Source organism: Mycteria americana, chromosome 5 (assembly GCF_035582795.1).
Source record: "Mycteria americana isolate JAX WOST 10 ecotype Jacksonville Zoo and Gardens chromosome 5, USCA_MyAme_1.0, whole genome shotgun sequence".
Classification (NCBI taxonomy): domain Eukaryota; kingdom Metazoa; phylum Chordata; class Aves; order Ciconiiformes; family Ciconiidae; genus Mycteria; species Mycteria americana.
The window spans coordinates 31,393,573-31,407,268 of record NC_134369.1 but is presented as its reverse complement, the minus strand read 5'-3'; the positions used below and the strand labels follow the sequence as shown (position 1 = coordinate 31,407,268).

The window sequence follows — 13,696 nt, the reverse complement described above, 5'->3', positions numbered from 1 at the left end:
CACTGCGCTCCCGGCCGGGGGGGGGGGGGAGGGGGGCAAGGAGGGGCAGCTCCCTGCCTGCCCCCGCGGGGGCTGAGAGGGGCCCGGCCGCCGCCCGCCCGGGGGAAGGCGGGCAGCTCGCCGGGCGCGGCGCCGGGGGGCTGGGAGCGCGGCCGTGCCCCCCCCTGCTCCCCCCGCGCCCCGCCGCCCTTCCGGCGGCTCAAGGGCGAGAGCGCGTCACTTCCGGTACACATCCACCTCCCCCCGCGCCAGCATCGCGAGAGCCCGCCCCGCCTCACGCGAGACTCGCTAGCTCACCCGGCCGCTTCGGCCGAGTCCCTTCGGCAATTTCCGTCACCGCCAGACTCTACCAATCGGCCGCGGGAGCGCATCGATGGGAGCGGGCCCCCCGCGGGCTGCCTGCGGGAACGGCGCCCGCGGCGTGGGCGCGGGGTCCGTGCGGCGGCTGCGGCGACGCGAGCAGGGCGGCGGGACCGGGGCACGGGACCGGGGCGGCGGGGAGGTATGCGGGGCTCGATTGTTCAGGCCTGGCCATGGCGCCTCTCCTCCCCCCCGCCATGGCTCCCCGTGTCCCTGCTCCTCTCCTCTCAGTGAGCGAAAGTGGCCGCCGCCGCCGTCCCAGCGCCCGCAGCCGCCGCCTCCTCCTCAGCAGCAGCGCGGGCGCCATCTTGGCGAGGCAGGAGTCGAGAGCGCCCCGCGGCAGGAGACAGGCAGCGCCAGCCCCGGCAACGCGGGGCGAGAGGCCGGGTGGAGCGAGCGGGGGAGCGAGCCCAGGAGACACCCCCAGCCCCCCGCCGCCGCGGCCGCCGCGCCGAAGCCGGGCCCGCTACCCAGGTGAGCCACCGCGGCGACCGAGCAAGGACACGCCGGGCCAGGGCTACGAGAGGCGGTAGCGGGGCCCTGCCTGGGCAGGCCGCGGCTTCACCCCCCCGCTAAGCGGCGGCCGCAGCAGCCGGGCCTCTTCTTAAAGGGACAGGCCCCTTCCCCGCCCTGCCCGCCGGATGCGCCCCGATATACCGGCGCAGGAGCCGCCCCTCCCCCGCCCGGAGCGGAGCGGCCGCCGGGCCCCTCGCCACACGCCGGGGGTGGGGGGGGGGAGGGGCGCGCGTGGCGGCGGCGCGCGGCGGCGGCGGGCCCGGGGGGGGCGCGGCGGGGGCGCCGCCGTGCACCTGCGGGCGCACGTGCGCGCGGGGGGCGGCGGCGCGTGCGCGGGGGGGGAGGGGGGGCGCGCGGCGAGGGCGGCGGCGCGGCCGGGCCGGGCCGGAGCCGCCGCCAGCGCCGCGTCACAGGGAGCGCAGCCGCCGGCGGGAGCGCGCCGCTTCCTGCGGGTCCGCCCGGCGGCGCCGCGCGGTGCTGGGACCCTCCGACCTCCTGGCGGGAGCGGGGGCGGCGCCGCCTGGGCTTGTAGGCACCGTCCGCCCCCTCTCCTCGGGGGCCGGGTGCGGAGGTGTCGGAGCGGGGACTTCGGCCCGTCACGGCCCCCCGCCGCCCAGGGGAGGGCGGTCTCTGGGCGCCGCCGGCCCGGCCGGGCAGCCCTGTGCGCGTACCGTCCGCATGATGCAACGCTGCTGTTAGAGCTCGGAGACTTCTCCTCAGAGCGAGCTTCTTCCTGGCGATGCCTGGCTTTGCGAGGGTCCGGGCTGGCAGCGAGCTCTGTCCCAGCTGCGGCCGGCGTCGGCAGGAAGGCGTCGCGTGCCACATCGGTGTCGTTGTTGCTGAAGAGTGCCTGCTAGGTGTACAGGAATGTACGTTAACGTTATGTTTGCACTGGTGGATACGTACACTAGAAAATACCCCTTTACAGCTGTGGCATGAGGTCTAATCGAGTTCCACTGCAAACACGGAGCCTGATACAATTTCTGCTGTGATTAGTATTATTTAGCATTATACATTCTTTTTGTTCCCCCTTGCTCATCTTGTGTGGTAAATTTCCCTCTCAGCAGTGTTGTAGATGATAGTAATCAATTCCTTTAGATTATTTTCTTCTTTGCATGGAGAAAACAGTGCAAGTTCCTTTTTTATAGTGGAATGCCTTTATGTGCGTTATTAGAATATTAGTTTTCTCTCACATGAACAAATCTACTGTATGGATTTGTACAGCACATCTGATACACCTGTGTGTGACCAACACTCATCTTTTTTTAATTTACAAGAATCAGAAATGACGTATTTGTGTTGTCATTCCTTTAATGTGTATGTATAAGAGTACATCATGACATCCAGAGGTTGGTAAGGTAGTGAGGGAAAAGTACAAGGAATAGGACTGTAGCTTGAACCTTTTCCCAGTGTTTAAGGATACTCCCTGTAATTCACTTCTAGTCCATCTTTTGCATGTATGTTGTTAAAGTTGCATAAAATACTGCCGTGCATTTTTTGACTGTTTAAATGAGCAACTTTTGTTCCATTTGGGTGTAACATAATAAGCTGTAAATTCTGTAATAAGCATGCTATTTGACAAGCTAAATTACATGCTAGGGATTGATTTAGATGGCAAGAAGAAAATGGTCTTCTTAGAGCTTTCTTGGACATAGTTCCCTTTTCGTGGTCTGGAGTGGAGGGAGTAAAAACCAAAACTGAAAACATCCACGCAGTTTGTATTTTGTGTACACAGAGAGAGGAGGAGTGAAGCAATGGCAATGTGTAAGGGTAACAGTTGGTGCTGTTATGTAGTGCAAGAGGGTATGGATGCATCGTCAGAGGTCTCTATAAATACCGTTAACTGCCCTTTTGGGACAAAACTTACTCTAATTGAACAATTAAATAGTTTTTTTTTTTTTCTGCTAGTCATTTTTCTGCTAGTTTAAGCATGGAAGCAGAGCTGTGACGTGCCAGCTTTTGTGTTCAGTATGTTTTAAGGTATTCTGTCATTCACTTATGTATGTGCTTCTGATAAATTTTTTGTAGAGCTGTATAGCTTTTTTTTTTTTTTGAAAATAATAAATTAGGCCCTATCTGTGACTGTTATTTCAGCAATTAGAAAATTCAGAGCCTGTGCCCCACTGGCTCGTCTTCTCTGTATTTAAAAGCGATTAAAAAGTGGAACAGAGATCAATGAAATGTTGTCTTATTCCTTGGAAAACAGTATAAAACCTTACCACAAAAGCAAAACAGCAAAGTAAAGTACTGTATATAGAACAGTATCTAGTTTTAACTAGATTTCCTTACTCAGAAAAGCAATTAAAATGGCTTCTTTTTAATTTCAAACTGAAATGGTGTGAACTCACACTTACATTGTACGTACGTGTCTTTTATTCATTCAGCTTGAGTTTAGTGGAGACTGAGGGCTTTAGGTTCCTATGAAATATCCTCCTATCTGCTTTTTTTAAAGCAATAATCTCTTATGTATCAAAGTTATATTTAAGATACTGCCATAAAAAGGACTATATGGGGTTTATGTTTTGCTTTAAGACCTGGCATATAGTGTGCTCTGGAAAATGGTTGTCAGTGTAACTATACATTTATTAAAACAAGCTAAAATGTGAGAGAGGAAAGAAGAGTGTAATTCTCCTCCAAGCAAAATACCTCTTCAAGCTTTTTTATGCCACCACAATTGTCTGTATTAGAGATTATATGCTTGTAAAGAAATCTGACAAAAATATACCTAACTGATATTACTGTACTAATGTAAGTTTTCCATATAGATCTTGACTTCATCTTCTGTGTGGATACGTATGTTTGTGTCAGGGATTATTCTGGAGGTGTTGCTACAGGAAATCCTTACAGTATTCTGCTATTCTGATGAGAGTTATATATCCCAGTTGTAAATTTCTTCAAGAAAGAAAAGTATCTTAGGTGTTCGTATCAGTTTGGAAAATCTGTCTTAGTAAGTTGGTGTCAAAATGCAAAGCATGAAAAGACCATGTGTGGAAAAAAACAGGAAACTGCTAAAATTGTGAGGGAACTAAAATAGCATAGAAGGTTGTATCCTTGCTCCCAGGTTTTAATCCTGCTTTATGGATGAAACTTTCAGTGCTCTAAATAGGGATATGAGGGATACATACTTTCCATGTGTAAACTGGGATTTCAGGTTTTTGTCCACTTGAATGTTTTGTTGGACGGAGGAGAGGTAAGAAACTCTGCTGTTGTGGGCTGAAATATTTGAAGAAATAAGTGTGCTCACCTGCCGGCTGGTAACACTTCATATACATGCACTTAGTGTGCGGCAGGCGAGACCGTTTGAATTAGTTTTACCTCCCTGATTTGCCTTGCATTTGTCATAGGCTAAGAAGGGGTACTGTGGGTTAGCTGCTATGTTGTACCCTATATCTCCATGGCAGCTTGTGTTTGTGTATGTGCCCTCAGCTGGAAGTGTAGTTGTTATCATCATTTACTATAAGGTTTGATGTGAATGTTGTTAGGCATAAAGAGAAGAAAAAGTTATCCTCTGGGCCTTACCTGAGGTGTAGAGATGCCAGCAACTGAAGGAAAAAAAAAGAAAAACAAGAGAGTCCTGGAGGAAGAAGTACTATTTCAAACAGCTGTACGAAGCAAATCCTTTCTAGCTTGCAGCTAGGCACAAGTGCTGAACTGTGCGCTTGCCATCTATGGGGCTCCTGCTTTGAATTGATATCGGTAGCAAAAACTTGTTGGACTTAATTCAGAAATAGCCAGTGGATATCTGTTCAAACTGGGAGAATCTACTTTTAAAGCTAAGCTCCTTGATGAGAGTGGTGTTTTTGCTCTTTGGTTGGTGCGGGTCGGTAGGTATAAAACTTAGAAACCTTGTTATAAAACATAACTGCTCTCAGAGGATGTCCTTGGAGGATTCTTCTCCAATGCTGGGTGTTTACTTACTGACTAGGCATTGTAATGGGCAGACTTGAAAAACAGAGTGAAGAAACCTCACGCCTACGTTAACATTGAAATAAGCAATGTGATTTAAAACAGGATAAGGAAGGCTTCTTCAGAACTGAACTTAGACCTTAAAAATATATATGATTATGAAAGTTATTGGTATGAAGTTGGTATATATGTATATATAACTAAACTCAGATTCTGCTGGTGGTGTTTTACTTGTGCCTTTAATAATTCAAAGGGCCACATGATACAATTAAATGGTTTCAGTGTGAGCTTCTGATTAAGTAAGAATGTTAGAAGATTCAAAGTGCCAGCCAGGCAGTGCAGCAGCTATTTATTTCCAAATGCCAATTTTCTAGGCTGTTATAACTGTAGGAGAGATGAAGGGAGAAAGCAAGTAACTACTGAATTTGATACTGAAACTTAACATAAAATTGGCATGTATCAATAAGAAAGTTGTGATGGCAGAAGCATTACTCTGCAGCATCCAGTCATTTTACCACCTGTAACATGAGTATTTACCTAAATGTTACCATCAGTAATGAAAACATTTTGAAAATCTGTATTTCTGCAATCTTCCTTAAACTGAATAGGAAAAAGGATAGATTTGTTTCAAAAATGGCAAAGAAAAGCAGAATGAATGTCATCACCATGTAAATCCGCTGAAGCAATGTCTTGGTGATGTCCTGCGCGCTGTTACTGTAGTGGATCAGGCTGTTGCGTGCCTCTCGCTTGTTTTTTCCCATCTTCTCTTGCTTCAGTATTCAAGCAGATTTTGCCGTTGGAAATCTTTGTTTCTTAAAACCTAGAGTGGGAACAAAAGAACAGAGAATAAAGAAGAATCCATCAATTAGCTTCCCGTATTATTACTTTGATCAGCAGAGAAGCACTATGGGACTGTTAGCATATAAATAAATGAAAGGCTGAATTCAATGGCTGAGCTAGTCTCTATTCAATATGCCTGTGTAACACTTATTAAATTTGTTTTGGGCATTATTAATACATTTAAGAATATTTTTTAGCTCTCCTCTCTTTATTTGTTTACTTGGTAGGCAGGATACAGATGAGTAACTGTTTTGAGGACAAGAGTAATTAACTTGGTACGTACAGGAGCCTCTTGGGACAGTTAAAATAGGAAGACAAGCAAAAGCTTGTCTCTTTCTGTGGGTGAAATGCAGAGTACTTATACTGTGTCAGCACAAGGAGGACTTTATTAAATGTGGAAATACAAGGTTTCCTGATCTGGGACGGAATATTTAAGAACATAGGTATCTGAAAAAAGTACAGATGAGACAGGTACTTAGCATGTACACATGCTACGTGTATATGCTTAGCATAGTGTACACAACAAGGGGATTTAATGTGTTAAAATATGGAACAAAACCTACTCTTTGCAGTTGCTGCAGTCATTGCAGACAGAGGGTATTACCACTTGCTTTCATATTTGCCTGGGAACTTTGTGCAGTGGGAATGAGCCACTCCTGAGAAAATATCTTAGTTTTCTAATTACTAAACACATCTGACAGCATCTTCTTTTCATAGGGTCATTTATATCTTACAAGTAAAGATATAGTCTTCTGCTGGGTTACCTCCTAAGCTGTATGAGTGTGGAGCCAGATGGGCACCACTGTCTGTGCGGAGGAGAGGCACTGATCCAGTCTGGTGGATCCACTTAGACCAGCACTTAGGCCAGTGCGTCTGGGCAGCTAGAGGAGCATCCAGTTACTCATTTTAGATCAGGAATATGGTTGTGTTTGTTTTGCATCTGGCCTGTTTGCTGTCCTGCAATTAAAAACTTGACCTCTAATCTCTTTTAATTCTTGCCTTTTATTTCGCTGTTAAGCTTGTATAGTTTTGTGAGGGCAAGGCTCACTGGGGTGCAAAAGAGCACATTTGGTTTGTTAGCTTCCTTGGAGGCGGTGAATCCAAATGAAGTCCTGTGTGCTTTGTGCCCCCTGGGGCACGTTTCTTTCCCGCAGTGCCTCGAGGACAGGCAATGCTACCAAACGTTGAGTTTGGGGAAGGAGGTTTTCTGCAAAGAGCAGACAGGTGAAAGATGCCTTGTGGTTCTGAGCAAAATTATTAAACAATGGTCGCACATGACATGTTGTCTGGGAAAGTAAAATAATACCATGTTCGCATAAGACATGCTGTTGTTGACGGATGCATTTTGAAATGGAGTGATAAAATGGATCACCGTACTTTTTCTGGTATGATACTAGGGATTGAATCTTGCTCCTATAATATACAGCAATTTTATTGGTGATCGGAAAGAAAACCACTTTCACCTTCTTGGTGTCCTTTTCTGTCTCCTCCTGAATGATTTCTTCCATTTCTTCCATCAGACACAAGTTTTATGTTTCTTCTTGTTTTCTAACCTCTTTACTTTCTTCATGGCCCTGTCTCTTGGAAGGCAGTTTTTTATTTTAGGGTGGTTTTTTCAGATGGCTGTTAAGCAATATGACATATGTAGATGAAAGTTTCTTGGAAAATATGAATCTTAATACCCTTATCATAGGGAAAGCTTTCAGGTACTTTGTTGTGTCTGTTAACCTCTGCTGGAAATGGGTATTTGGTAACAGAGGTCAATCATTCCATTGCTGTCAGGTATACGAAGATCTAGCATATAGAAAGCTGAACCTAGATAGCTTCAGTCTAAAAATAATTTTTAAGTGAGGGCTGTTATCCTGTCTAACAATTGCTGGCATGCTCTTGTTTATTCTGTATGGGTAAAGATGTTAACTCAAGGCTAGGTGTTTATTAAGAAGTAATAAGATGTGCTCTTGTTCAACCACTGCCATTAGTCTCAAGGTGGCAATCACTTATCATAGTTTTTTGTAACTTTAGAAATTCTGAATCTGTACTGTAATTTTTGAGGATAAAAGACTTGGAAAAAGTTAGATGCTGGTTTTCGGACTGTATACGTGAAGAGAGAACAATTTGAGGACCAGATATTCAATCTGTGTTTTCACTTACATAACCTTAAAACAATTTAGTCATTAACAATTTAATAATTGAACAAATATAAAATGTTTTGCAGTAAATTAACGTGAAGTTTGCTTCAGGTTTTGTAGTATTTTTAAGAAGTGATAGAAACCAGAAGAATCCTTCAGAACAACAATTAATCTAAGTCTTTCAAAAGCTGACTGGTTTTATTTTTGTCCTCCACCAGAAGCAAAAGCTTAAGGCATGTACTTATTAGTAAATATTATCACATTTAGGGTATTGACAGCACTTTCGTTTATACAGTAACAACTGTGACTTTGGAAATAATTTAAAATTATCTTTCTCACTATTATTATAACAATGATGGCATCTTTTGTAATCAAAGAAGAATAAAATTCCAGTTGACAGAGCTATTACTGTAACAGTTGTTATGACATCTTTTGTAGTTGAAGGAAAATAAAACTGCAGTTGACAGACCAATAAAATGTTTTGATAGTTTTGTTTTTAAAGTATGTATTATGCAAATATTGCAGAACGGGTGTGTTTGTTTTTTTTAAGAATCTAAAATCCTGAGAACAAATAAAAAATGAAAATCAGGCAGGCTATTTTTACTAGTTGAAAGAACATAAAGCTAGAGTATGTTCTAAATTTGTAAATATAAAAAGTATGTAATAAGTTGCTAATTACATGTTACTTTAATAAAGATAACAGTTGAATTTTAGAATGAAAGTTTTTTTAGTCAAGTATTTGTAGCTTGTCAACAGGTAACAGCTATGTTCTGAGTGCTGTAAGAGTAGCATTGCTTTAAAGTAAAGGAAAAGTCTTAAGTATTCTGTAGACTACAGCTGTGAACTAAATGGTAAAAACAACAGAAGAACAATATTTGCAGTAGTTCTTCCTTTTTGAAGTAAGTTTATATATATGATTCAACTTAAGAATAATAATTTAATTGCTTTCATTCAACTTTCATGCCCTCTGTTCAGAGTTAAACATGTTATCTTTAATAGTGATGAAAGTTTACTTTAGATGTTCAAGGACTAGCTTCATTGTACTTTGCATTTCTATGTCACCACTTGGATTATCATACTAGGTCAGTGCAGTGCTCATTCCTATCAAACGGCATCCATGAAGTCATAAAACAGAAAACTAAGAATGTAGTTTTTGGCTATGGTAATATCGTAGTGGAAAGTTTAGTGTGATTTTCTGTTTGTTTGTTTAATATACCTGTTAACTGCAACCTAAGTTTTTTGCCCAGGACTACCTCGGTTATGTGTTCTGCAAAATGTTAGCATTTGGTGTAGCGTGCAGTAGATTTGCCTGCTCACTGAGTTTGTTCCTTTCAGAGGTGGTGGTGGTGATGACCGTTGTTTCTTCTTAACAGCTGTGTGTTCAGAGGCACCTGTGCATGAGGAGAAGTTTGTTCTATGGCCTCAGAGCTGGGTGCCAGGGAGGATGGCAGCTGCTCAGAGCTGGCAAAACCCCTTTATCTGCAATATCTGGAGAAAGCTCTGCAACTGGATCAGTTTTTACGACAGACGTCTGCCATCTTTAACAGGAGTATATCCAGGTACCAAAACGTTATCCATTTTCCGTTGGGAATACCAAGGAAAGACAAGCATTTTCATTATATTGTTCCCAGGCAACACCATATTAATGAACAAGTCACCACTAAATCCTTATAAACTCTTCTCCTTTAAAGTTTTTGCACTGTGCTTCTCTTAGCTCACACTGATAATTCAGTGTGTTGCCAGCCCACGTACAAATTAGCATGATGTTTTAAAGCTCTTTTTCGTAGCTGAGTGGCCAAAACTTTCTTTGTCTGCAAAAAGTAGGATGAACAAGCACTAAGCTGATTTTTCAGGGATGTCCTGCAGCCGTAAGTGAAATGCAAAGACTGTTGCCAGATGCAGAATTTATATGTAAGTAAGTTGTAGCAATGAGGAGCAAGTCATCAGGGTACGTTTCTGTCCCAAAACAATTTACGTTTAATTTCATCAGTGTTTTGGAATTGTAGAGTTACAGAACTGATAACAGTGGGTAATAGATAACAGATATATTTACAAGCATGTAGTAAGATCCACACAAAGAGTAGAAAAAGTATAGCTTTATATTTCTCACATGTACAGTAGTGCTGAGGATGACAATATTGTGCTTTGGTTTGACTTGATATCAATTTCTTGCTTAGTTCATGCTTCTCAAATTAGATACCTAGTTAAAGACTGAAGGTGCAGGTTGATAGCATAGCCAGGCTGGTCTGATAATTAACTACTGCTGAGGGGTTAATGGGAAATTATTAACAGCAATATTTCTAATATGTAAAATTACATCTGAAGCTGTCTCAGTTCTCAAACCTTTAGACAAATGGCCTCATGTAAGAAAGTTGCATGGGTATCTCCTCTTTTGAATATTTTCCTTTCATTGTGACCATATTACATATCTTCTTGCAGTGATGAAAGTGAAGATGGATTGGATGACAATCCTTTGCTGCCTCAGTCTGGGGATCCCCTGATGCAAGTTAAGGAAGAGCCTCCAAACTCTTTGCTTGGGGAGTCTTCTGGAGCAGGGAATTCTGGGATGCTGAACACACATTCCCTGAATGGAGTACTGCAGCCAGGTAGGCAAGCACTACGTTGAATCTCTGCTTTCTTTGGGATACGCTGGGAAAAGCATTATTTTTTAAGAACTTTATTCTTATTTTTTTGCTAAACAGAACCAAAGTCTGAAAAAGGGAGCTTGTATAACTTCTCCAAACTGAAGAAAAGCAGAAAGTGGCTGAAGGTAAGAATATTGGAAAGAAATGCAGCTGTTACGAAATCTGTGAGTAAAGTTCCAGTCAACACCCTGTAGACACTGGTGAATGATTCCATCTTGTCACCTGACGTAGATCATGGTGTAGAAACATTTAAGCAAACAGACAGCAACAAGAAAATAAGTTAAGCACTGGTCAGAGCATTATCACAAATACAATTTCCAAATACAGTAAGTTCACAGTAAGTTTGTTTGTTCTCATCTCAGTAGTACATTTACTTTTACTTTACATGTACTACTGAGAGCTCAGAAAGCTAGACTAGTGTGTTTTAAGAGCTGCCCTAAATCATGTGATGCAATTTAATCAATGCAAAATCTCACACTGAAAGGGAGGCATAAGGTGATAAAGAGATGTGGTAATATTTTGTGTTGCTGAAAAGAGGGCTCCAAATGAATTCTTTACTCTTGTTCTATATTGGCTTGTTGTTTGCCGCACTAATTTTTTTTGAGGTAACTGGAGCTAGTGTCCCTTGCTAAGAAGAAAGGAATGGGAGGTTTTTTGTTTTCTTACATTAAGAAAGAACACTTACCAAAGCAAAAAGTACATTCTGCAGAGGCTTCTCATCTTGGAAATGGAAAGAGAGAAGAGTATGTGACAGTTGATAATGAATATTGTATTAGACTTTGGGTAGAACAAAATAGTATTATAGTCTCTGTAGATTTGAGGCTTTTGTTTTCATTGTGTAGCAAAATGGACAGTAGGCATTTCAATTTTGGTGAGCAGCAGCATTTTAGTTAAATTTCACAGTGAGTATAAGTTCAGAAACTTGAAGTAATTTTAGTACACTGTCCAAATTAAAATGAGTTGTTATGAAATATATTAAATGGACATTTGGGACTCAGCTGAAAATTTGTTTCGAAGAGGAACTCAATACAAGGTCCAGATGAGGATGGAAGGAGAGAGTGGAGTGGTGGTTTTATGCCATCTTTGCATTTTCATTTTACTGTAGCCTTCTCTAGTTAGCAAAAACAGGCTGCCAAGAGGTCAGACAAGAGCCAAACATGCTGCAACTGGTGCAGGTGGAAGTGGTAGATTAGCAGGGCAAACTACAAACAGGGCAGGAAAGTACCTGCAACCATACATCACAAAATGCTCTTACTGGTATCCTGGATTTTCTCTCTGCTGCTTTTCTGAGACCACAAACAGACAAAGTGCATTCTAAAATGACTTAACTATCACCAAACTAACAGAAAACTACCTTCCCCCAAATCAGAAAATGTGTATTGGATTCACTGCTACACAGTACTCTACCTCAGGAAACTATTTTCCATTTGAGGCGTTTCAGATGGAAGACACTCTGTAAATGCTAAGTATTGTTTTTGGGCCGGACCCGCAGCCATTTATTGGGTAAAGGCTCAAGAGTGCTTTGCATAAATAAACAATTCAGTATAGGGATTTGGGATTGTTAAATTACTTTCCATTTATTCTTGTTAGAGTATCCTTCTGAGTGATGACTCCAGTGACACAGATTCACCAAGTGATGAGGACGGAGAGGAGGAAGAAGAATTTTCTCTTTCAAGGGAGGAACTTCACAATATGCTGCGATTACACAAATATAAGAAACTGCATCAAAGTAAATATAGCAAAGACAAAGAGGTAAAAATCCAGAATTTTTACATTTCCCTGATTTTTATTCTTTCCTTTAGCTGTGTTATTTTTAACTGCTCTTAATTTTTATCAAAAAACGTAATATTTTGTGGACTGGAAATATCCTGTTGTTTGGTAGACTAGAACAATCTAACAGCAGTTTCAGACAAGGGTTATTTAGTTAATTACATACAGACTGAAAAGCTGTTGATGCCTTATGCTGAGAATCTGTCAATAACTTACGTTGCTAGTACTGACACGTGTTATATATAGCTTCCACAACACTCTGTCCCAGTCACTAGAGCAAATATAGGGTGCTAGAATGCAAGATTTGGATAAATATATATGAAAACTGAGGTGCTGTGGGCTAAATTCTAATACAGGTAGTAGCTGCTGTTCAAGACTAAAATTGTATATTTAAACCTGAAGCAGTATACTTGGATCATCATTGAGGTGATGAGTAGTAAGGCAATGTTTACCTTCTTGAAAGGTAGTTCCTAGTTTTCTTTTTTACTGTTTTCTGTCATTCTTTGGGGTTTTACTTGGCTTTCTTTTTTTCTTTCTTACCTTTCTTTTTTATTTTGGATTTTCTTCTCATATTCTCTTTTTTCCCTTCTTGCAAGAAAATCGTCTGCTGCATTTCTGCGTTTTTCTTAATATTAGGCCAAATTCTATGACTGTTTGATTCTAATAATATATTTCTTCAAATTATAAGGGCTTTTGCAGAAATTATTTTCATTGCTGTTTCAAATTGCACCAGAAAGTAGTCTCAGATGAAGGAAGTCATCCTGTTCTGCTATCAGAGGATGTGTCTGAAATTAAAATTTGACTTCTTGTTTCATATTCTTTTGAAATTTCTTCAGAAGAGTGAAGAAATATTTCCTCATCCAGGTCTTTGCTTCTGTCCCCTTCTTTCCTTTGTTTACATGTTAAGTTCTAAACCAAGATTGGATTAGCTTCTTGAAGTATTACATAACTACACAAATATTCATACACCCAATTTTTACAAAGGTCATAGCTTTTGTTAGATTTTACACAAATAAATATTTCCAGACTAGTAAGAAATAATATCCAGTGGAAGTAACCAGGGTATTGTCAGATCAGCAGTACACAGTTATGAGGGGGGGAAACACATCTGTCCAAAAAAGTTTGGTTATGCTGATGTTCTCACCTTTTAAAAATCTTTTATTAACTTAATAGTATGCTTAGGTTTTAAATAGTTAATTTGTGACCTGTGTTGTCTTTAATTTGCCTGTTTATATGTAACGTGTATAGTTCTTTAATATTTTAGTTGAATAATGCTTGGAATATATGGACTTTTTCGATAATTTGGAAAAAAATGCTGAGGCAGCTATATTTTTACTTGACAATCTGAATGTTCAAGTTGTTTGTCCTTGTGGAAATCTTTTAAATGCCTTTTATCTAAACCCATCCTTTTACATCCTTTGGAATGATAAAGTAGAACACATATGTAATTTGGGAATGCAAGCAAAACAAATAGGAGGTCCATGACTGGACCACTTCATGTAATGTGCTGTCTTGCTAGGCAGCACCCGT

General features: G+C 42.0%; 1 protein-coding gene across 2 annotated transcripts in view; it reads left to right on the top strand.

The window, feature by feature from the left end:
- The first annotated feature begins 694 nt into the window (after positions 1-694).
- INO80 (INO80 complex ATPase subunit) overlaps positions 695-13,696 on the top strand; it is a 68,624-nt gene continuing 55,622 nt past the window's right edge. The window contains exons 1-5 of one of the 2 annotated variants that reach the window (XM_075502726.1): positions 695-834; positions 9,125-9,310; positions 10,191-10,357; positions 10,454-10,521; positions 11,987-12,148. In XM_075502726.1, the coding sequence (XP_075358841.1) occupies positions 9,168-9,310; positions 10,191-10,357; positions 10,454-10,521; positions 11,987-12,148 (540 nt within the window). In that variant the 5' untranslated portion in view covers positions 695-834; positions 9,125-9,167. Of the gene's footprint in view, positions 835-1,259; positions 1,746-9,124; positions 9,311-10,190; positions 10,358-10,453; positions 10,522-11,986; positions 12,149-13,696 lie in introns of those variants that run through there. The other variant, XM_075502728.1, reaches the window with a different exon arrangement.